This window comes from Megalopta genalis, chromosome 5 (assembly GCF_051020955.1).
Source record: "Megalopta genalis isolate 19385.01 chromosome 5, iyMegGena1_principal, whole genome shotgun sequence".
Taxonomy (NCBI): Eukaryota; Metazoa; Arthropoda; class Insecta; order Hymenoptera; family Halictidae; genus Megalopta; species Megalopta genalis.
The window spans coordinates 2,579,952-2,606,510 of record NC_135017.1 but is presented as its reverse complement, the minus strand read 5'-3'; the positions used below and the strand labels follow the sequence as shown (position 1 = coordinate 2,606,510).

Below are 26,559 nucleotides of genomic sequence, written 5' to 3'. Positions count from 1 at the left end.
ACCCGACCCGACCCGACTTCGAGTGCTCGAACTTCAAAAACTTTCAGGATCCTGACCCGACCCGACTGCAATGTCGGAATTTGCTAACTTTCGGGGCTCGACCCGACCCAAAATTTCATGTACCCGCTCACCCCTAGTATCTTTGTTACGACAAGGTTTAGCTTAGGAAACTTTCTTCGCGTTGCCTGACTGCTTTTCCGATGGTATCGTTGCTCTAATTGGATAGGAAGTATCTTTATTTACGACAAGATGAAAAGAACTTAGGACGTGGAAATCTTGCTGTGGAGCTAGGTAGATGAAGATCTTCTTCGTGACTTTCTAAAATATATGAAATGGTATTAGGATTTATTGTTCCTTTGATGGGTATTCTGAGGTTTGAGAGTGTCCACAGCATTTTTCTTACGCGAAGATTGAACTAGGGAAACATTAGGCAACCGATGTCTTGGATTGAAGCTATGTATGAAACGCTTTTGGCTCCTCCTAACTGTTCTTGGCAATGTCATTCCCCTAAATAACTCGAAAGTATTTTTATTGCGACAAGATTCGCTACAAAAGGTTAGGACATCAAGATAAGTTAAAAAGATATTAAGACGACAAGATCTGTTTAAGAGACGTCAAGGTTATATAGACGTCGAAATCTGCTAAGAAGACAGGAGGACGTCAAGGTTTGCTAAAAAGTCGTTAGAACGTTCGGATCTGCTAAGAAGACGTCGAGGTCAGCTAAAAGAGCGTTAAGGTAACAAGGTTTGCTAAAAAGGCGTTAGGACGTCGAGATCTGCTAAAAGAGCGTTAAGGTAACAAGGTTTATTAAAAAGACGTTAGGATGTCAAGGTCTGCCAAGAAATCGTTAGCACATCGAGGTCTGCTGAAAGAACGTTAGGGCATGAAGGTTTGCTAAAAAGACGTTAGAACGTCAAGGTTTGCTAAAAGAATGTTACGACGTAAAGGTCTGCTGAAAAAGCGTTAGGACATCAAGTTCTACTAAAAAAGAGGCAGGACATCAAAGTTTGCTATAAAGACGTTAGGACGCTAAGATCGGCTGAAAGAGCGTTAGAACGTCAAGATTGACTAAAAAGACGTTAGGACGTCAAGATCTGCTTAGAAGACGTTAGGACGGCAAGATCTGCTAAGAAGATATTAGGACATTAACACTTTTCCATTAATCTAAGGGGTGAATTGCTAGTACTGAACCCCTAAGGTTCTTCTAAAGTATGTGAAATGATCCTATTTATTTCTTCTTCGCCATGACTTCAACAGTATCATTGCTCTAAACGACTCAGCAATGTTTTTATTGCATGAAGATTGACGAACATGTACGGCATTGTTAGATCTTTTTTTTAAAACGAAGATCGAAAGAGATCTCCTGATTCGTACTCGTGTTTTTTAAAATATATGAAATTGTCTTAGCTTCTCTTGGCTATTCCTTGTTACTATCATTGTGCCAAATAATCTAGCAGTACAGTAAAAATAATTACGCGTGATGTAAGTAGAAAAACAATTGAATTTTTAAGTGATACTAGAAGCAGATCCCCTAATATCGGACTTATGTCTTCTAAAATATATGAAATGGTCTTAGCTTCTCTTGACTACTTTTTATCCAATCATATCCTATCATTACCCTAAACAACCCAGTAATACTTTTATTGTTACATAGTCTAAGCAGGGAAACGTTGGGCCATTTGAACTTTTAAATGAAACCAAGGGGTGATCACCTAATATCGGACTCGTGTCCTTTAAAATATATGAAATGGTTTAGGACTCTCTCGGCTGTTCTGTTGATGGCATCGTCGCTCTAAACGACTCCATAGTGCTCTCATTGCATCGATGTCTACTTGGGGATACGTTAGGTCATCGACTAGGCAATATATTGTTTATGTCGAAGCTTAACCCGGGATTACCCGCATAGAGATCTAGAGCTAGAGACTAAACTTTTCCTTGGGCGTTTCTATTTTTTTGACTTTGCAGTGTACGTTCGAATGGATTTTGTCGGGAAAAGGGCTAACTTTTCCTTGGGGATTATGTCAAGGTTATGCCAAGGTTATGTCGAGATTACAACTACGTCAAAAGGTTAACAAGATTAAAACTAAAGTCTGTGAACTGAGTATACGCATCAATACGGCGCGATAAGCTGACAGAATCGCTGGAAATTCGTCAACTTTGGACGCGAATAACTTTTTATCAATTGAATTCAGGTCGTATTTTAATTACATTCCTAGATTCGGGATTTCGATTTTTGGACTTTTCTCGACAAGTTACATTGGAATGTACACTGGAAAATCAAAGAAATAGAAACCCCCAAAGAAAAATTTAACAGAGCCAAATGTACCGACATGGGTGTTCAGTACCGAGACTATACCCACGTGGGGTGCTCATGAAGCCCTTCCCCTAATAAAAATTAATATTTATTGATTAAAATATACGAAAATTTGAATATCTCATGTTTCATCATTGAAATCGAAACAATATACATGTTCGAAAGAAATTGGCACTAAATATGTGAGTTTAGAAGCTAGGAGATTTACCGACTCCAATATGGATACTTCAAACACTAGAATCGAACGTGAATACAGTCATTTCTCCCGGAAATACCAAATGTCGGGTTGCTGTGAATTTCCCTGTGCTAGTTCTACGCTTATGTAATTTATTGCTACGTCGATGCTAACGCTCGACGGATATATACATACATACATACATTATATATTATAATGCATGTATAAATATAAAAAATAATATATTATAATGCATGTATGATATATAATACATGTATACACAATGAATTGCCTAATATACATATACAATAATAAATTCACTGGTCTGAATATAGCAATAATAAATTGCCTGATACGAATGTATAACGATAAATCTTCTATTACAGATATGTAATAATAAATTATCTGGTATGAATGTATGGTGTACATATATACCGATAAATAACCTATTATTCCACGGCAAACAAAACAAAAATTCCCCTCATTTCATAGTGCTAAAACCAACAGTAAGAAATTTCCTTTTAACACTCGCCGTACCACGTCCGGGATTTTTCAAACCCACAGCTCGACATCTGTCTTGACCATTTGACACTTGATGCCGTCTGCCGTTTATTTATGTCAAAGCAACGAGAAATTTTTTGTACTCTTTTTATACTCTCCTTAATTATATAATTAGTAAAGCGCTCCTTATAAATTTAAAGATAAAGTACGGTAACAGTATAATAATAATAATAATATAATAAATAATAATAGTAATAATAATGACAATAACGACAAAATTTTAATCCAAATTGTTTGTAGACATAAGGTCATGGGTCCATCTTGACCCGAACGCGGGGCTGCGCGTAAACGCCCAGCCGCCGGTACAGCGATGGTTAAATCTAAGAAGCTAAAAGTCAATCAGGTCCTCTCAGTGAAGCAAAATTTCCAAAACAGAACTCTGTGTTAACCAAATTGTCCCGCTCGGTTCAAGCAAGGCAGCTGTTTGACCGAGACACCCTGTGCACAAAGTGTGGGATTAATTGGAAGGAAAACATCGAAACTCCAGTAATTTCGCGGGAATATATCTCCGTGGCCCAAACAACGCAGCGGCGCGGCGTGCTGTGTTAAATAAAAACAGAAGGAGATGTATTTGTTCCGAGCGGCTGCGGAACAAAGGCTCGTGCCGCGGTCCTTTTTTTATTTTCGCGTGCACGCAGGTGCTGTCTGCTTACGTCGAAGCCGAAACGAGTTGCGCGGACGAACGAACGAACGAACGAACGAACGAACGTCGAAACTGGGTCAGGCATCAGTTTTCAAACCGGCTGGGCCGGGCCTGCTAACATAAACTTCGCATTAACGTCATACTCCGGGCTTACCGTATTAAGCGCTTAAAGGAAGATATTAGACGAAAACGCGAAACGTATACGGATCGTAAAATCCGGGGAATTCGCTGTAACGAAACCGACCTTACGCGACGAAACGAAACGCGACGAGATGTCGGGAGCTTTCCCAGGCGACTCTTGCTCCCGACGAGCGATCGGAAGCTCTGGATATTCGGTTGAATTGAAAGGCGATTGAATTTCAAGAGATTATATTTCACGATGCCTGAAAAAAGGTTCCTCTCTGCGCGCGGAATTATGACTCCCGGTGTATTTGCTGGCACCGTCGGCCTCGATGGGAGCAGAGCCATTTTCCGTTAAGGATAATCGAACGATGTGCATAGAGCTGTCGACGGGCAATTCTGACTTTCAGGCTGACGAGAATAATTGCAGTTACTCGTATTAATATTCGGACAACTTTTAAAACAGAACAACTTTATGAAAAGTGCACGGAATTTACTTGTATTTTTTCTTCTCTTTTTTTTTTTTTGACATGTTACAGGCACTATTTTACTACGCAATAACTATATATTTTTTGTTTAAGTTGCAATTGGGTGGAATAAAAAAGCAAAAGTAAGAAAGTCGCGTTTTTTAACTTTCTCCTCGGAGCTTGTAACAGAAATTTGAAAAGTTCGTTCTGTAGATCTCGATGGCTTGAGACTCGTGTGAAGCGTTCAAACGGGCAGTGATTTCTGGTAATTTTTTAATAACATGTGAGATTGATGAAATTCATCGCCACTTGGCTTATGTATCCTTTAACAATTCAGGATACAAAATGTTTTTTATCGTTACATTTTATCGACTTTTCATGAAACGGTATATGTTATTGCTTATGGGCCTTCCCGTCGACGGCGTACATTTTTTCTCTTTGGTTTGGAACGAACAATCAAACGACGATTTCTTCGTAATAGTATTACGCGTCGTATGAACTAAACTCCTTCTTAGAAAATGCAAAATTGTTGAAGATAGGCGGCTTCGATGATTTGTAAACTGTAGACAATGTGGATTGCAGAAATTAGGGTTGATGATTTATTCAGTATATGAACTGACATGAACGAATCAACTTATGGGTTACAATGGTCACTGACCTAGCAGTTGATTAGCTGGAGGTTGTATTCTATGATCATATAGTTACTGGGGGGTTGCAGATATTACTGACGATGATTTATTTAGGATACCGAAGAGTATCATATATGATCTGACATGAACGAATCAATTTATGAGTTACAATGGTCACTGACCTAGTAGCTGACTATTTGTAAGTTGTATTCCTTGACCATGTAGTCACTGTAGATGGCAGAAATTATCGTAGATGATTTATTTAGGATAGCGAAGAGTATTATATATGATCTGACATGAACGAATCAATTTATGAGTTACAATGGTCACTGACCTAGTAATTGACTAGATGTAAGTTGTATTCCATGACCATGTAGTCACTGTAGATGGCAGAAATTATTGTAGATGATTTATTCAGGATAGCGGGAAGTATGATATATGATCTGACATGAACGAATCAATTTATGAGTTACAATGGTCACTGACCTAGTAATTGACTAGTTGTAAGCTGTATTCCATGATCATGTAGTCACTGTAGATGGCAGAAATTATTGTAGATGATTTATTCAGGATAGCGAAGAGTATCATATATGATCTGACATGAACGAATCAATTTATGAGTTACAATGGTCACTGACCTAGTAGCTGACTAGTTGTAAGCTGTATTCCATAACCATGTAGTTAGTCACTGTAGATGGCAGAAATTATTGTAGATGATTTATTCAGGATAGTAAAGGACATGGTCTATAATGTAAGGTGTATGAAGGAATTTATGAATGACTCTATGATTACTAACCTGATTGAGAGTAGCAAAGAGTATGGTATATGTAAATACTAATATAAATGTAAATACTACATGTAATACTATATGTATATACTGATATAGATATAGGAATTTATGAATCACTATGACCTAATTGAGAGTAGTGGAGAAAACAACTTATGGATTACAATGGTCACTGACCAAGTAGCTGACCACTTGTGATCTATGGTCGTTGGCACTGTATGGGTAGCAGACATTACTGTTGGTTATCAATTGTGGATTATGAAAACTATGGTCATTAACCTCATCATGGTCACTGACCAACCTGGCTACCCGCAAAACTCTACAACCATTGAACCACTAAGCCCAAGTGCACTTCCTGCACATATTCCTCCTCAACATTTTACGCTCTAGAACCCGTTGATTAAGTAAACAAAGTTAAACAACAATTCTTTCAACACATCAGACCAAGCCAACACCTTTTACATGATTATTTCTTAAATAAACGACGATGTTCTCCATCGTTGTATGATTGATCTTCCGTGATCTCCACGGAAGGTTCTTGGTCATACCATCGAGGAACAAGAGAAACAATCGAAGAACGGAATGCCTGGATCGGTGGCGAACGAGCGTAAGTTCCCACGTCTCCCGCTGCGTCTATGCAAACGTCCGCATGTTTGCTCACAGGCTGATGCGAAAATAAAACAGCGACACATACGCGCACATCAGAATTCACCGTCGCGGAGGCATGATTCTGGCTTGCTCGTCTTCTGCCGGCGGCTGCTGCCACAGTTCGGCGCGGACTCTCAAAACCCTTCCCTTCCCGTGCTTCAGAAATGATTTTCTCGGTTGAAAGCCGCAGCGGCGAAAGAATAGAAAATAAGGACCCTCTCGCCTGTGTATCCGGCAGCAAAACTGGCGCGGTTTCACGGAAGAAATTCGTTTTAAAGGCTCTTTTTCTAGCGAAGAGATTCTATGCGCCGGAGAATTGTAAATGGAATGTTGTACGGCCGGAGCTTTCCTAACGGGATTCTCTCGGCGCCCTTTTTTTCTCAGCAGTTGAACAAATTTCAATTCCTCGGGAAAATGAAATTGCTCTCCGGGAAAATGTGCGGAGGTTTTGTTGCGTTTTCGACTTTCGGGACGAAGGAAATTGAAATGGCATTTTTTAGGTTCTATCCTCGCAGATTTCTTCGCGTCCCGCCAATGGTCGCTGTCGATTAAAATTTCATTGTTGTTGTACTTTTCTATTTTAATTTGTTAATTTTATATTAACGTTCGAATTGTTCCCATGGTCGAAAATGTGTAGAATTGTTAAAGCTAATATTTTCAAAACAATTGGAGTAGCATAGAGCTTTACTCTTTGAAAATTGTTTAACTATAGTTTTCATTATTATAATTGTTGCAAGGATAATGAAAAATACAATATTTAGAACCGTTCTATGCAAATTACATTTTCACGATTTTTACAGTTAAAACGCAACAAAATTTCGGATGTTAAGCATTTCAACTTACATAGATTAAAAATTTAATTTCTTGTAAATCAAAAATAATAGCGGTGAACGATTTTTCAATACGTATTCAACACGCTGTAATCTACAACTTATCGTTTAATCAAGTTCTAAATTATTGATCGGTATTATTGAACTGTTTATGATAACAGAAATATCTGCATATTCATGTTTGCAAAAGTTATTACCTAACAATATTCTACTCGGTTCACATCTCGAAAATTTACATAATTAGAGAAACATAAAGTACACCACGTGCAGCATAATATTACGTTTTAATTTCGCGAGTGCTTCTCAATCTTTCATAAAATGCTGGAAACCGTACCTGAGAGGATCGCTTATTTTCCACACTTTTATATCTTTAAATTACATTCTTATAATATAAGGAAAACACTTATTGCCAATTTAGTCAATTTGACAACGCAAAATGGGTTTTGAAATTTTTGTTAACAACGACTTTCACCTGATTTTACAACTTTTAACTTATCCTTTAGAATCATGCCTGCCACTGCTGTAAATCCATTCATAAACAAGGTGTCAAAGAAATCGAGCAAAGCTCTTACAAAATATACAGGGTGTCCCACAATTATTTTAACAGCCGAAAATGAGGGGTAGCTGAGGTCATTTGAAGTAACTTTTTCCTTTGCGAAAATGCAATCCGCGGCTTTGTTTACGAGTTATTAACGAAAAACACTGGCCAATGAGAGGTGACGGTGCGAGAGAGAGAGTCCGCGAGAGAGTACGCAGCACGAGGCTTTGACAGATGGTCGGGACGGACTCGAGCCACGTTCGAAGTATTGAACAAATCACGAAGCGAGAATTTTCCGGATTTTTTTTTTACTACGTGACAGTGATATTTTGAAGAAAAACGCTGTTCACCTTTACTTTAGAATGTCTGAAGAATATTTACTAATTTTTCGGACCCGAAATAATAAGTAATTTAACCGTGACGGCCGTTTTAATTTTCTAGTGTGCATGACACCTCGTGTGTAACATATGAAATTTTTAAGCAAGGTGTACAGTGAAGATTAACAAAGTACGTAAATGATATTTTACGTTAATGGTATTTTATTTAAATAATTCCGTGTCCGAACATAGTTCAACGAATGATTCGCAAAGCTAATTTAATAAATAATAATCATGTTAAAGGACGTAAGGGATATGTTTGTTAGAGAAATATGAAGAATATTATCAACAAGAAACTCACCCATTTAGTTGTAAAATCCACTTCATGCACGGAAATGTGTGCAGGAGGATAGTGCATTGACCTCGTACAATGTATGATGAACTCCACAGCTGATCTGTATCCGACGGCGACGAACAGAAGGATATCTCCAGGCAGGCAATTTCAACGTTTACTTTCACTGCATTATCACTAAACACTGATCACTTATCAATAATATTTATGGACCAACTTTCCTGGGTTAATATGTATGGCTCTGAAAAGAGCCGATTGTTTTATGCGACGCGTTCGAAGTTCATATCGTTAAGAACACATACCGCGTTGACGGGATAAACTGCGGAAGACTAGCACGATGGCTGACAATGCTCGCGTTCGATGGAAAACAGTTGAAATTCGCTCGTAGGAGAACGAAACACAGTCGGCCATCGTGCCAGTCTTCTGCAGTTCATCTCGACAACGCGGTACATACGTGTCGTTAACAGTGAGAACTTCGAACGCGTCGCATAAAAAAATCGGCTCTTTTCAGAACTATACATATTAACCCAGGAAAGTTGGTCCATAAATATTATTGATAAGTGATCAGTGTTTAGTAATAATGCAGTGAAAGTAAACGTTGAAATTGCCTGCCCGGAGACATCCTTCTGTTCGTCGCCGTCGGATACATGAAGTGGATTTTACAACTAAATGGGTGAGTTTCTTATTGATAATATTCTTCATATTTCTCTAACAAACATATCCCTTACGTCCTTTAACACGATTATTATTTATTAAATTAGCTTTGCGAATCATTCGTTGAACTATGTTCGGACACGGAATTATTTAAATAAAATACCATTAACGTAAAATATCATTTACGAACTTTGTTAATCTTCACTGTACACCTTGCATAAAAATTTCATATGGTACACATAAGGTGTCATGCACACCAGAAAATTAAAACGACTGTCACGGTTAAACTACATATTATTTCGAGTCCGAAAAATTAGTGAATATTCTTCAGACGTTCTAAAGTAAAGGTGAACAGCGTTTTTCTTAAAAATATCACTGTTATGTAGTTAAAAAAATCCGGAAAGTTCTCGCTTCGTGACTTGTTCAATACTTCGAACGCGGCTCGAGTCCGTCCCGACCTTCTGTCAAAGCCTCGTGCTGCGGACTCTCTCGCGGACCCTCTCTCTCGCACCGTCACCTCTCATTGGCCAGTGTTTTTCGTTAATAACTCGTAAACAAAGCCGCGGATTGCATTTTCGCAAAGGAAAAAGTTACTTCAAATGACCTCAGCTACCCCTCATTTTCGGCTGTTAAAATAATTGTGGGACACCCTGTATAAAATATTTATAACGCAGCACGGAATCTCAAAATATATTGTTCACTCCTAATTGCAAATTGCGCTGTTACCATCTGAAAATCAACCCGAATGATTTTCGAGCTATTAACACGTAATTAGTTCCGAATATTAAAAAAAAAATCATAAAATCGAAAATTTTATAATTCGATTGCAGTAATTTTCCATACTTTTCCAAATCGATGGACAGAGTGTTTAATGCATAAATTAGATTTGCGATGGAGAATCGAACGCAGTATCGAAGGAACACGTCCCCAAGTTTTAATCCTCCATCTTGGCCGGTAGCATGAGAACCTGGATTATCCATGTTTGCCCCATTTTCCACCACGTAATCGTATATGCAGAAATCCGGAAAAACTCTCGAACGATGCAAACACGTGAATTTTGCTTGGGAATCGCTTTGTTGATTTCTCCCTGTCAAGTTCTGTCCGCATGATTTTAAAAATGCTAAAAAACCCGGAGCTTCTATTCTGGCTTCAGAACTTTTACACGTGTACACCATGATTTTCTGTTTCAAATACGAAAATAGTTCAGAAACTTTTTAATCTTCATACAGAAAATTAATTAATTTTCTTCGACAAACTGTCACCGTAAAAACACGTTAAACAAAGTGTTCACCATAAAAATCTCACTTGAGCAATCCCCAATTTTTGAATTGACATTTTTCAATCATTTTTGCAATTAATATTTAGAGTCAAGAAAGGTGACAAATTTTTTTGCGTTTGTTTCTCGATCTACAATCTACTATAATATATACATATATATTGTTATAATTACAATATATAATATAATAATTATAATATAATATGCATGTAACTATGATATTATATTATATATAATACAACGTAATTACAATATAATAATATTATTAAATTTCATTTATTATATATATATTACATAAATTACAAAGATATATATATATATATATATATATATATATATATATATATATATATATATATATATATATATATATATATATATATATCTAATTACTATATTACATGTATATTATATTGTAATTATTATATATATATAATAATTACAATATAATGGGTATATTACATAATAATTACAATATGATATATGTATTATGCAATATCATAATTACAATGCAATTTATGTAATATATATAATAATTGCAATATAATATACGAAATTTAATAATTGCAAGATAATATACGTACAATAATTATGTTACAATATAATGTTATACAGTTAGTCTAGAAAAATTCTAATCAACTCCTCATTTGCTTCTGTTTCCCACCGAAATCTGAGATTCGAATTTAGAGTCGAGGTCCTCGATTTCTCGAACACCTTGCATGCACAAGCTGATCTTGCGTACACAGAGACACGACACATAACCGAAGCGCATGCAAGACAAATAATTGTCAAAAAGGTGACGTCACATGGCATAACAAAGACCTCTAATCCCATTGAGTCAAGAACGACGACACGAAGCTGAACGGTGCACTCTAAACAACAGTAATCGAAACGTGAGAGTCACAAGCAGTTCGATTATCACCGTGTGAGTCGCGCTGCAGTTCGGACGCGCGGAAATCATTCAGAAATCATTGGCCACGAGCAAATCAACGGAAAAACGGTATTCAGCCCGATGCTAAGAAGCGTTTGGCGCACTATCTGTCCACGCGACGTGTCACTGTCCGTCTCCGAGAATCGATTCGGTTGAGAGTTTGTCGTCGGCGAAACGAGTTCTACAGAATTCGGGAGATCGTTATCGATCTTTTTTCCAAGTTCCAGTGTTTGTTGGGTGTCCTGAGAAGGTGTGCAATATTTTAACCGCCTAGATAAAATTGTTTGCAAGATATTAATTGTCAAAATTTCAAAATCGGGATCGTTTTATTCGGACGAAACAATGGTTGCTTATAATCATTTTTAAGCTGAAGGAATGCTCTTTTAATTTATGTCGGGGAAGTTCCGATGATTATATACTGATACGACAGAATCGCGCGCGTAAGGTAAACTTACAATTTTAATTGTTACAGTTTTAGAAAATCGCATTAAGTGGCATTAAGTCGTATTAAATTGTCGATATTTCCTTGCCACTTTAACCACAAATTATTTTTATATCTGGTTGTTTTGAAGCTCGAAAAATGCCTTTTAAAAACATGTTAAGAAACTTCCGTTGATTATAATCCTGTACGATAATATCGTAAAATAAATGCAAAATTGATTATCGAAGTTTTAGAAAATCGCACGAAGTACGCACGCAAACTATTTTTCAATTGTCGATATGTTTGTATTACTTGAACTATATAATTTTTCTTTATAGCCAATTTGAAGCTCAAGGATTGTTCTTTACACATATGTCATGAAACTGTCAGAGATTGCAAGTGTATGTAATAATATCGCAAGATAGAAGTACAATATTAATTGTCAAAGTTTTAAAAAATTGCATGAAGTAGACAGACAAGGTATTCTTAAATTGTCGATATTTCCTCGCCACTTGGACTGAATAGTTTTTGTTTATAGTCATTTTGAAGCTCTAAGAATGCTCATTTCAAATACATTATAAATTTTCTGAAATATTATAATCGTATACAATGATATCGTAAGCCAAACGCAGGATTATAATCATCAAAGTTCTGGAGAATGGCACAAGGTGCGCAGACAAGCTATTCTTTAATTGCCGGCACTTCTGAATTATTTTGATTAAATAACATTTGTTGATGACCATTTTGAAGAGAAAAGAATGCACTTTGAACATGTGCTACGACATTTTCAATGTGGTCTGTGGACGTATTCGATAATATCCTAAGGAAAACCCAAAGTTTTTATTATCATAGTTTTAGAAAATCGCATACAGTAAGTGTACAACCTATTCTTTTATTGTTGATATTTCTTTGTCACATTGGCGAAATAATTTCTGTTCACAATTATTTCAAAGGTGAAAATCTAATTAAATTATTATAAATAATTTTAGATTATTATAAACAGACTTTGGATTTTAAGTACTTACTGAATAACATAGTAAACATACGAAAACAATTTAAGCATTCTGTTAGATTACTTATAACTTCCGTACAATGACAAGTTCACCGTTAGATATTATTGTGTACACTTAAAATATTTAAAATATCTCTCACCACGATGGAAGTGCATTTCTTTAGCTTGAAAATTGCTCTAAATAGAAGACATTTGATTAAAGTCAAATAAAAATATTGAAGATATAAGGACAGCGCGTGTTTATCTACTTCATCTGATTATCTAAAACTGAAAATCTTTAATTTGAGTTTCACAAATCAGTACACACGTTTGCAATAACTAAGGAGTCCATGAGACCTATAGAAGGAGACATCTTCCAGCTTGAAAATGACTGCGAATAAAAATCATTTGGCCAAAGTGAAACGAAAATATCGATGATCAAAGAATTACGTATCAGCCTCCTTCGTGTGATTATCTAAAATTAGTAATCTCCACGTTTAACTTAATAAATCAACACATGTGTTTGCCATAATTAAGAATTCCGTAATATATATGGAAAGAGCTTTCTTCTATCTTGAAAATGACATCAGGTAAAAGTTATTTGACCAAAGAGAAACGAAACTATTTATGCTGAAAGTGTCTGCCGACCTGCGACGATTTTCTAAAACTAACATCCTTATGTTCAAGTTATTAAATTAGCAGACACGTTTGCAATAACTAAAATATCTGTTATTTACGCGGAATGAGTATTCTTTTAGCTTTAAAATGACTGCAAATGAAAGTCATTTGACCAAAGAGGAACGAAAATGTCGATGATCACAACACATAACGCGATCATCAGAAAATGACAATCTTTATACATTTGGCGTCGTAAATTAGCGCACACGTTTGAAATAACTAAAAATTAGATAGTTTGAAAGAGCACTGCCTGAAAATGACTACAAGCCTTCTTATAGCTTGAAAATGGCCGCAAGCGAAGCTTGTTTATTTGAAGTGAATCGGAGATATCAACGATTGAAAGTTAACGTGACCGTCAATTTCATTCCTCATCAACTTCGACAATTAATATTTCACAAGTCAATGAATTTCTCAGTACACACAACAAAACTTGTGAAACAGACCGGTCTGTCCGTGTAACCAATAAGAATCATGAAGATATCGATCGCGTGTCGGCGTCTGTCGCGGGATCGTTCTCGCGTACGTGTAAAAGAAAACGTGGTAGTTCGAAATAAATAAACATGCAAAAGAGTAAAAATTGAAATAAATCTAAGCCTTTACATACCATCTTCTTTACACAAATCAACTGAAATATATTAGGTACATTTTATAATCGTCCAACACAAGGAACACTGATTGTATTTACACATGTAAGTAAAAAAAAAAAATAAGAAGACAAGAATCGGACGGAGTCCCTCGGAAAGAGCGTCGCGCGCGCGCGCGCGAAGAAAAAATGGTAAAAAAAGACAGACCGAAAGCGCGCGAGATTTTTCATTTTCTTTCGACTACTTTCTCTATTGTTCCCTTTGGCAGCAGATGTTAGAGATACGGATGTAGCAGAATATTGAATCGTTCTGAGATTAGCGACCAGTGTGCCGACAAATGTCATCGAAACAGGGGACTGAACGTTCCCTTAGAAACGAATTTGCTAGTTTCGTTGTTTACTATTTAATTTTTTTGAATAACGATTACATTGCGTAATTACAAATTTCGCTCAGAATTCGAATGTTTATCGAATTTCACAGGCATTGCGTCCTATAGCGAATGCGCATAACTATTTAGACAGATAGTGATTAAAGAAGAAATATTAGCGTCCCTTATACAGGGTGTCCGATTTTAATCTCTAAATGAAAATAACTCGTTAATCACAAGCTATATATAAAAAAATGCTTCCGACAGAAATTAAATGGCTTCGAGAGGGCTATAAGATGGCATGATTCATTTTTCTCTAAGTGGATGCGCATGTCAAAAATGTATTAGTTTACAGGATAGTTAAGTACAAATATTGCAAGGTTGTACACAAAATTATTCGACAAAATCAGTGTCGCATTAAAGCAGTCAATATTTACACGACTATCACTTTGCAATATTTGCAGTATCTAGTAAATTAATAATTTTTTGACATGCCAGGTCTAATATTTTTGTATTCGGAATGATAGACCGAACCGAAAAGTGTACAGAAAATCCTATAATTCCGTTTGAAAAACAAAGTTGACCTTCATTTGCCCTGTACGCGTCCACTTATAGGAAAATTAATTACGTCATCTTGTAGCCCCCTCGAAACCCTTAAATTTGTATTCGAAACATTTTTTCATATAGCGTGTGATTAACGAGTTATTTTCATTTATAGATTCAAATCGGATACCCTGTATATATCTTTTTGATAGACTCTTCAAAATTCACAGGAAACAGCGAATATTTTGACGACGTATGTGGACAGTAATTTCTTGTTTACGAAAATTGAAAAAGTAAATCAAAATCGACATTAGTAACAATGTACAATGATTTTTGGCTTTCCATTTGAAGAAAAAACGCAGACTGTATTGCCAGTTGAGAGTGTGAAAAATGATTGTTAAAAGTTCTCAAAATAGGTCTAGAGTATATTTTATTTAGGTTAACTTCACTTTAGGGAACTAAACAATTTTGACTTTTTTTTGTGTAGGGTAGATTTTGTCAAGAGAACTCAAAAAATGTAAGTTCTAAGGTTAGTTATTCGTTGGTTCAAAAATTCTACGTGTGCAAATTTGAGGGATTTTAAGCGTTTCTGACAGGGAAGGGCGCCGCTATATTGGCACTCATTGCACAGTCAGTAACGTAGATCGTCCAATGAGTTATTTTCTAATCAACGCATTTTTTAAAATTTTTTATAAAATTTAACGATGACTGCTCTCTATGTGAATAAAAATAAATTTTTCTATGGATGATTTTTTTCTATAAAATTTTTGACATAACAGTTATTTCTGGCATCTGATCAAAAACGTTTGAATTCCCTCAAATTTACACACGCAGAACTTTCAAACCAATGGATCGCTAACTTCAAAACTAAAAAATGGAGTTTTCTCGTTAAGATCTACGCAATTATATGAAAAAGGAAGTCGAAAATTTTTGGTCCCCTAAAGTGAAGTTTAGCCTCTACTTGTACTAATTCAATAGATGTTACATGGATTTACGAAATCGCTTACACCAAGCTCAATTTTGACTTTTCCATTATCCAAAAATTAGCAGATATTGCCAATATATCGCAGCTTTGTTACCTTTTTCACTTTAACAATTGTATAAACAAATTTCCTATCGCCGGGTAATGTTACAATATATTATCTCGTTCATGAAAATTTATAGAGTACTAGCATAAAAGTTTAAAAAACTGTCTAACTATTACAGTTAAATCATAAAACGTTTTCAAAATTAAAAGCTTCCATCTTTCTTTGAAATTGATTTTGCTCGAAAATTACAAATAAAAATTTTGAAAAATGCATAGTTTCAAATCACAAAAATTTATCGAAATCGTCTACTCAATGCTGCAAACTCAAAAAAGTGTTCAATATAGTGCACAATGTTACTAACGCTGACTTCAATTTTCTTTTCATTTTTTCGATACGATTTTTTATTTTTTTCCAATAATATTTTCCTCAAAATGTATCTAAAATGTGCACGACTTAAGGTATCTTTTTATCAGACTCTGAAAATTAGCGACGGGTGTAAAATGGATATAAGAACAAACATACACAAGTAGTATGTATTACTTTCTTAATTCCTCCACAACAAGAGGTAGTTGTTGCGGCTCTAGAGAGTATTCTAAGAAGCATAAGGAACTAAATCGTAAATCGAAAATAATAAAATTTAATCGCAGATAAATTATATTCATGGATCACTTAAAACTGGAAGCGCGAAAGAAATCAAGAGATAAGAATCGTAAATAATTAGAGAACCGATGTGGTACACTAGAAATGTAGCGCGTTCTTGGTCAAATGCAATTTAAGCGAAAGTTGCGCCAATTCAATGGCTGCCCGATAAGTACAAGCCCCTTACATGACATTGCCAGTTTTTACCACAATACTATAGTACTGAGAATGGACAGAACATTTTTATCAAAAATAATATTTAATACCATTGAATAAAAGTATTTTCTTTTTTCACACTAGTGTTCCTTTCAATTATTAAATTACAAATAACTCACTTTTTTGCAATTTACTAATTTCACGAAAGATCGCGTTCATTTCTCGCCGAATATGAAGATTATGCAATTATTTTTAATCAATCCAGAATGTTAATTTTTATTCAAAAAAATTTTTATTCAATTAATGATAATTTTTCATTCTATTCTAAATATAATTTTTCATCCAATCAGGAACACAATTTTTTATTTAATTGAAACTATGATTCAAGAAAATGATTATTTATTAGATCGAGAGAAAACAATTTTCTATTCGAAAAACATTTTACTTAATCGAACAAATAAATTTTTATTTGTACGGACCTTTTGTTTAATCAAAAGGATCATTTTTTTGTACGTAGAGCTTTCAATTCAATTATGATGACAATATTTTACTCGAAGAACTCTTTATTCAATAAAGAAAATAATTTGTTCGATAAAAACCTTCGAAGGGTTTAAGTGAAAAATTTAGTAAAAATGTATGTTTTTGAATAATACAAATTTTGAGTGTAGGGAAATTTTGTCTTTATATTTGAAATGAGACAGGAACACTTTCTTACAATAAATGACATGAACAATAAATTAACTTATTATTTGTTATTTGAAACATTTATGTGAACATAGAATTTGCTTAACCTTGTGAAATGAACTAACTGTACTGTATTAGTTGACGTGAAAAAGCGAAAAACGACTGGAGGGGGGAACGAACACGTGACGTATTGATTTCTAACTGATGCGCCTGGTCCTGCAGCCCCAAGCTCGAGTACTTATCGAGCGACCATTGTATAAATTAATATAACACTCAATGTAAAGATGCATTCACTGAACCTTTAAATACAGATCATTCTCAAAAATGAAGGTGCATTTTAATTTACGAAGCAATCAAATAATTATAAGCTTCTGATAAATAAATATTCAGGAGCACCACGTATTCCAACTATAATGTTAAAGTAACCTTTGAAATTAATAAATAATAGCAGTAAATAATCGATTATTATCAAAAGTATTATGAGCAAATAAACAAAATGTTTTTAAATAAATTGAAAACATAAATAAAGTTATTGTGTTGTGGCAACATTTATAATTTTTCACAGTTCATATATATTTTTGCAGTTTAAAATAAAAATCGAGAAGATCGATTTAATAAATATTGATTTGATAAAACAATTATTTGTATGAATTATATATTGACTAACTGAAAATGACTAATGTGTATTTATATAAAATACACTTACTCTTATCTGTAAAGTATATAAATGGAAATCAAATTTTTGTACCTATAAATAGTTGAATGATTGGTATATTTTTAAGTTATTGTTATAGCAAACTAGCTTATTAACAATTTTTAAATATCACGCAATAATAAAAATTGTTAAAAGTTAATTATTACCTCGTCGTAATTATAATTTACTCTAGTTCAAACAGTCAAAATTAATTATTATTTGAATTATTAATAAATAATTAATTTAAATAATTAAGCTTAAAGAATTAATGTCCTTCGTTTGCAACCATAAAATATAAAAACAAGCGAACTTCGAATTATGCAAAATCTGAAGCAACTGAAGAAATATTGTAACTAATATTCCTGTTTAAAAAAATGATTAACAAATACTACGCAAGCTGAAAAACTTAAAATAATTCCATAATTCTTTAAACCAGTTTTACAGAAAAAAAAGGAGACAAAAAGAAGCACCATCTCCATCGTGTCGCAAAACTAAGGATAACGGGATGAACAATATACAGTTAGCCACAAAAGTTTTGTACACTTGCCAAATTTTGTTAAACTTTAATGATTTGAAACGAACAAATATGAATTTATCATATTTTTGCATTAATTCATTTGTTATTGAAAATTAAACAAACTCTGAATAAAGGGCGAGGTTTCCTGATTTATTTACAAGAAAATTTAAAGAAACCGGAAATGTTAAAACCATAGAAATATATAGGGTGACCCAAATAAATTCTACGCAAATACAGACTCAATATTTATCTTTCAATTAAATAAGTCAATTTTCGTATTAATGAATTTGAATGTTAATTCACGCAAGACCTCCTCTGAGATCTTCTGTCGAATATAATTCATTACCAAGTTAGAATAAATAATTAATTTTCCATCATAAATTCGTCCTGCTGTTATATATAACTGAAAAAACAGTTAAGTGGATAACTAATGTCGTAAATACAATTCCGTTGATAATTATCGAAAATGTTCATTTTATTTTTTCGACAATGAATCTTTTATCAAACGGAAGAAATTATTTTCTTCTCCCAATTTTTATATAATTAACTGTGAAAATTATTAGTATTATTAGTATCATTCAGAATTAAAAAACCAATTATAACAGTTTTCGTGCCCTGCTTGCGACGTTTCATTTGGGTCACCCTGTATAAAAAGCTAGGTAAATATTTACGACAATTATGTGTCCATTAAAACGTCATTAACAAAATAATTTGCATAATTAAGAAGAGTATCCAAAAGTGGGTCTTGATTAGGTTTAGATTAGGTTTGGGTTAGGTCTGAGTTAGATCCAAGTTAGGTCTGAATCAATAAATCCAACCTACACTTAATCTGATCATCCTCGAAATATCTAGAATAAAACGTTGCTAAGAACTCACTTTCTATTTGCAAAAATAATTTTGTTAATAACTTTTTAATAAACAATGAGCAAAATTTAGCAACACCCCGAGGACACTTTGAAGGATAACCTTGACAACATTTGTCTAGGTCATACGAGGCAATTTCCTTATTGTAAATATTTACCAAAAGTTACTATAAAAATATAAAAACATTAAATTTGTTGTTACCATAATAGCAGCAATAGTAACAACAATTTTATGTCTTCCAAAATACGTCCTTCCTGTTTTTAAAATTTTCTGCAGCCTATTTAATTTGCGTCATGTGTTTTGGATACAGTGATTTCTTCAGAATTTGTATAATTCCAGACTGAAACATTAATTGAAGCTGCTGAACAGCACAATGCAGTAAACTCTCTCTAATTGATGCTCAGCTTGGAAACAAAAGTGTACAATTTGGGAAGAGAAGGTACGATTAATCGAGCCTAGCCGCTCGTTTTTATACAGGGTGTCCTAAAATTATAGTGTATCTGGGAAATGTGGGATTCCTGAGGTTATTTCAAGTAACTTTTTCCTTAGCAAAATTGCAATCCGTCGCTTCGTTTACGAATTATTAACGAGAAACAGTGGCTAATAAGGGATGAGCTTGGCCGAGGCGACGCGGTCGAGCCAACGAGCGAACGAAGCCCAGTTCCGCTCTCTCATTGGTCCCCGTTTTTCGTTAATAACTCGTAAACAACGCCGCGGATTGCATTTTCGCTAAGGAAAAAGTTATTTCAAATGACCTCAGGAATATATACTATAATATATACTATAATTTTAGGACACTCTCTCTCTCTCTCTCTCTCTCTCTCTCTCTCTCTCTCTCTCTCTCTCTCTCTCTCTCTCTCTCTCTCTCTGTAGTTACCGATTGTCAGCAACTATAAAAGCGAGCCTCGAATAATCGTATCTCCTCTCCCCAAATTGCCGACTTTTGTTTTCCAGCCGAGCGCCAATTAGGGAGAATTAACTTTATTTGAATTCTCACCGAATTTTTGCGATTCCAGAGGTTGTACATGATATTGATTTGCGACTGGCTGTACACAGAAGCATCGAAGCGTAACTCGAATTGCATCAACACACGAATAATCCATGAACAACAGTTAAGTATCATTTATAGTTCGATATTTAACGGCACATTGAAAACACAGAGCAAAAGTTCGCATTCTCTGTTCGCATCCATCCACTGCCAAATTATCGGTTCGCAGGATAATCGAAGCCTCATGGTCGATCGACATCGCCATGAATTTCGATTAGCCTAATTTAATCTACTTTATCGAGATTCACAAAATTTATAGTAATTATTTTATTTCCCTCCGTTCGCCCCTCTCTCTTTACTCCCTCCATTCCTATCCTCTCCTACTATCACTTTTTTATCATTTGCAGAATTTCATCCGTGAATTAACATAATCACGGCGATCAATTAGGGCAATTCGACTATTTCAAAAGTGATTTGTAGGGTGTTTTTGAAACGAGAAATTCCGTTTTCTTCATTGAATTAGTTTACTTGAATTTAATTAATTAATTTAATTTAATGAATTAAATTGACAATAATGTCAATTAGTTAATAAAATGGCTAAATCTATTAGTAGTACAAAATACAATCTCGTAATGTTAGAATATTACAGCGTAATTCGAATAGTGTAAGTAATAATTAGAAGCACGATCTGTAATAATGACCAAATATAAATTAGTTGTTATTAAGAAAATCTTTGAGAAGATGTGTGTATAAAGTAGTGTGCGTGTGTGTGTTTGCGTTTGCATAAAGTAGAAACATTAAACAAAATAATCGAATAAAAGTAAAACGAAATTACAGAAAACAATGATTTTTAAATTGTTTATCTAGATATTACAATTGAAAATTACTCTTTGCATTAATTACATAATGCAGAAAATAGAGACACAGAAAAATTTATCTTTGTTTTTCAATATCATTTATTCATGTAATCACTATTTATTTAATCATATTAAAAATTAATTTCAACAACAAAACTTGATAAATAGTGGTAACTTTTCATTTCATTTTTAAAATTTTGTGTAGGATATTAGACACTAAATTGCTATCATTTATGGCCTTCTAAAAAAAACAAAGTAACATATGGTAACAGATTTCGAAATTAATTTTTATAATGATATTTAATCAAGATTTATAAAATGCTAAACTAAGTTAAAATTGTAAGCACTATAAACAATTCTATCTTTCCCTTTTATTAACTGTACAAACTGTTTTTTGTGTTCGTACTCGCAAGTCTACGTTGTTAAAAAAGTTTGCCATAACTTGAACATTTTTTAAGATATAACACAATTTTTGATAAAGTATATAATGTTTCGCGTATAGATCAATATTCTGGTTATTGTTCTTCTTAATAATCTTGGGAGATGCAGTACTTTTGAACAACTTAAGTATGGAAGCAAGGAAATTATTAATGAAATATTAAATATTCAAATTATAGAATATTAATTCAATATTAAAAACTGATATCGATAACTATTAATTCAATATTAAGTACTGCAACTGAAAAATATTAACGAAGTATTAAATATTGAAATTGTAGTATGTTAATTGAATATTAAATACTGTAATTGAAAAATATTAATAGAGTATTAAATATTGCAAATAAAAAATATTAACGGGGTATTAAATATTGGAATTATAGTATATTAATTCAATACTAAATGCTGTAATTGCAAAATAACAATGGAGTATTAAATATTGCAATTGAAAAATATTAATTCAATACTGGATACTGAAAGTAAAAAATATTAATGGAATATTAAATATTGGAATTGAAAAATATTGATTCAATACTAAATAAAAAATTTTAAATCTGAAAAAGTTATGTATCGGCGATTCACATCGAAGTCATTGGAGGGAACAATTTCAACAATGTAACATTTCAATGCGTAGTCACCGAAGTGCGATAATTTCGCTACAGTCGGGGAACTTTTAGCCTTCGAAAATGGCGACCGCGAAATTCTCTACTTCCTGAAATTGCGCGAATAACTGTCTGGAATAACTAGTGCCCTTTATGAAATGCATCAGTAGATCAATTATTAAAGTGGCATCGAAATTTCGTATGAATTCAAAGAATAAAACAAAATTTTAGGTACTTAACAAAAAATATTGCAATAAATACAAATGACAATACGATAAATAATAAATACAAACTAAATATCGTGGAAATTGAAAATCCTGGATATTTGCAAATAAATTAAAATTTATTTGTGTTAATTCAATGAAACCGTAAATTTTACACAGATTATTTTCAGTTTCAGTATTCTAAAAAGAGTTTAAAATTTCGTGGGAATAAAATATATTTATTTATTTTTAAAATAATGTTTTAAAATGTTTTTATATAAGAAATTATATATGTGAAATGAAATTATATATTGATATTTCATTACAATCTACATATATGATACTGCTTTCTGCAAAATATAATATTACAATATCCAACATCAATTTTGAGATGCAAAAAACTGTAAAAATGTGTGGGGTAGTGTATGTGTGGGGTACTATCAGTAATTATTCTTAGTAATTGTTACTTAATAACAATTGGTAATAATTATAATCCACCAACAGTACATTAAATGTATAAAATAATACTACAAAGTGTATATTTTCAATGTGTTAGCTCATGTATAAATAAATATGTGCGAATTTATTTATATATTAGTAGAGTTGTAAAATATAGCTTAAAATATTTTGTTTGAAATACTTTATACACTGTTTCAAAAACACCCTATGTACACACATAAACGCGTTGAATCGCGTAATCTCGGTAAAGAATTTCTATTAAAATTTCTGTAAATCACACCATTTACAAAGTAATTATTAATAATTATTAGACTGCTGAACTTTATACAAAATTTTAATAAATCTTTATACTAAATCATTTGAGAAAAATCAAAACAAGAGACAAAAAATGTCCTTTACAACAGCTTTCGCGTAAATTAAAAAAATAGCAGAAAATGGTTTTGTGAACGTTCATATAAACAGTAAATTTCCATAAGTAAATTAAAGGAATCAATAGTTTGCTGGACATTGATAGGAATAGCAAATTTATTTAAATTAATTAAAATCACAAATAAAAGTTGAGATAAAATATAGTTTCGTGAAAATTATCTTTTAACAATAAACATCGAACAAATATGCCATTAATTTTCGTTAATGCACTCGTATTCTTGTATAGAATGTGTCCCAGAACTCTCGTTACATCGTTTCCAAGGTGATTCGATGTAACTTTTTCCCTTGCGAAAATGTTCTATGGGTTTTCATTAACGGATTATTCTCGGAAAATGTGGTCCAATGGGTGAGCAAACACGGTTGACGCCACGCCCACGCGATAGCGAGTACGATGCGGCAGAGGCAGCGAGGGCAGAGCATCGCCGCACTCGCCCTCTGATTGGTCCGCGTTTTTCCTTAATAACTCGTTAACGAAGCCGCGGATAATATTTTCGCTAAGGAAAAAGTTACTTGAAATTACAAAACTCACCTCTTTCAACGGCTTAGAATATTTTTGAGACACGATAAAATTTAGTTGTATGTAGTTTTGGGACATTGTATATTAAAATTTTAGGCACACGATAAATGTATAAAGATCAATCGTCTAATTATTACATAATCACGAAATCGTTCGAAAACAACGAGTGAAAATTTTCTAATTTAAAAGTGGCAACTGACGATTTTCATAGAACAGAGGAATCAATGGTCATTAACATTCTCCTTCACACTCGTTTTTACACTCTCCACGAAATTTTCATTAAACTTGATTTACCGAGATCAAACGACTCTGCTGCTTTCTACGCGAACTGAACAATTGGATGAATTTTTAAGACCTAACGGTGGAGGCGTTCAGAACATAATGACCGGGCGTCGACGCCTTTTCTATTGTCAGACTGAACGAAAGTTATTGTTACTGCGAGCTCAAAAGTTCAACGTGACACAAAGGACGGAATTAAAATTTTTAATGGCCACGGTTTGTTCGGTGAATTTAGTTTTTGTGGAATACGAAATTTGTTTGTGACAAAGAATATTTCACAACATTTAAATAGTACTGTCTGTTGGCTGCATTTGTTTATTAATTACAATAAACTAATTGTAATAAAGCCATATAGAATAATCATTACGATAAATTCTGTATTATTAACAAAATATTTCATTTATATATTACTAAGAATTGCAGTTTGTTTATTAATTTTACTGATATACGTATACGTATTAAACTCAGCTGTTATATTATTTTTAAATCATATGTTATATTGCAAAGCAGAGTGAAAGCTTTCTTAATTACTCTTCCGCCTCGATTACAATGATCTGACTATACTAATACAGAGAAATAATCTAAAATTCACCAATTAAATTTTTGAAATTTAATTCGACCGCTTGGCACATCTCATTTATCGTTACTAATAATAACATAACCGTAAGACGATGTTGGAAGATACAAGATTTGCAAATACTGAGCTGCGAATATTTCTCAAGGTCACAATCAAGAGTTCCAGGTCATCGACAATTTTTTAAAACGAGACCACATATTTTTATCATCACAGCGTAATAATCGAGGTCAAGCGTAATTTCTTTAACCATTGCTTAACCTCGAGCACGATTAAAAAACTGCCGTCAGTGACCTTGGAGTCTCCGGAAACGTGACACTAAGAAAAATTTGTTGCTCGTGAGAAAATTCCGCGAGATCTAGGCTAATCGAGTTAGGTCGTTTGTTTCGTTCGAATGGGCGGAACATCGACGAGTTCCCGACCCTATTGTTCTGAACGCTCATGAACAAAATGAGAACAAAAAGGATATCCCCGGATCGCCGGAGCGATTCGAAATGCTAACGGCAAGAACGTAAATTCGCACTGGTCAGCGTCAGTTCAGACTGCCGACTAACATCGTAAGCAACTAGAAACATCAACAATCAACGGCTAGTAGCTACTGCCACCTGAACTTCGACAAACAACCGTAAAAGCTTACCTTTCCGAGAGGCGTGGACGGCTGGCCGGTCGGCGCTGGATCCTTGATATAGATCTTCCAAGTCGCCACGCTGTTGATGGCTTTGTCGGCCGCGTAACATCTCCATAGACACTGTATCAACATCGCCGCGGCCGGTATCTGTCGGTTGAAGTGCTTCTGCCGTTGCTTTTGCTGGACTTTCAGCGCGAAACCGGAGCCCAGAATGCCCTGCAATGGAAAACGTTCGACATTCTTTTATTGTTCCGTCGCAAACTGGTCCGGAGGTCGGTAATTTTTGGCCAGAAATTGAATTTCTCGATTCTCAAATTCCATGATATTTGTCTTTCCTTTAACCCTTTCGCTACGGGCGGGTTCTTCGCCGCGGTACTTCCGCTGAACGGAGCGCTGCGACATCACAAGACGCCGATCGTTGCGGGGCTACCGCAGCGGAGAACCCGCCCGTAGCAAAAGGGTTGATCCAAATAAAGTTAAACAAAATTGAAAAAAATAAGAAATAAATAGAAAAAAATAATATAATAATAATAATCATATCTATTTATCCGTTGTTGAGAGAAAAATAAGGTGAATTATCTTTCTGCAGCAAGCACTGACTTTATTCGCTACAAACGATCGAACTTATGGAGGACTACTATAGTGGCCCGTGGTACTTCGGTGGCATCTTATGGAAGGCCACTATAGTGGCCCGTAGTACCTCGATGGCATCTTATGGAGGGCCACTATAGTGGCCCGTAGTACCTCGATGGCATCTTATGGAGGGCCACTATAGTGGCTCGTAGTACCTCGATGGCATCTTATGGAGGGCCACTATAGTGGCCCGTAGTACCTCGATGGCATCTTATGGAGGGCCACTATAATGGCCCGTGGTACCTCGGTGGCATCTTATGGAGGGCCACTATAGTGGCCCGTAGTACCTCGATGGCATCTTATGGAAGGCCACTATAGTGGCCCGTAGTACCTCGATGGCATCTTATGGAGGGCCACTATAGTGGCCCGTAGTACCTCAGTGGCATCTTATGGAGGGCCACTATAGTGGCCCGTAGTATCGAAAGGGTTAAACCCTGTGGAAATATGCTTTTCCGCTTAGAAATAGGACGTTGACCATGAAATTAGCAATATTAACAATAAAAAGATCAACAATAAAAAAACAACAGGTGACGTTCTTCAAGTA

General features: G+C 34.4%; 1 protein-coding gene across 9 annotated transcripts in view; it reads right to left on the bottom strand.

Annotated features, from left to right (window-relative positions):
- Positions 1-26,559, bottom strand: part of LOC117218266 (potassium voltage-gated channel subfamily KQT member 1) — a 271,571-nt gene that overhangs the window by 72,510 nt on the left and 172,502 nt on the right. For 6 of the 9 annotated variants that reach the window (XM_076522215.1, XM_076522217.1, XM_076522221.1 and 3 more), the window contains exons 8-9: positions 25,392-25,598; positions 13,937-13,957 (exon numbers count right to left, since the gene is read on the bottom strand). In XM_076522215.1, coding sequence (XP_076378330.1) covers positions 13,937-13,957; positions 25,392-25,598 — 228 coding nt within the window. The remainder of the gene's footprint in view (positions 1-13,936; positions 13,958-25,391; positions 25,599-26,559) is intronic. The other 3 variants (XM_076522218.1, XM_076522223.1, XM_076522220.1) reach the window with 1 other exon arrangement.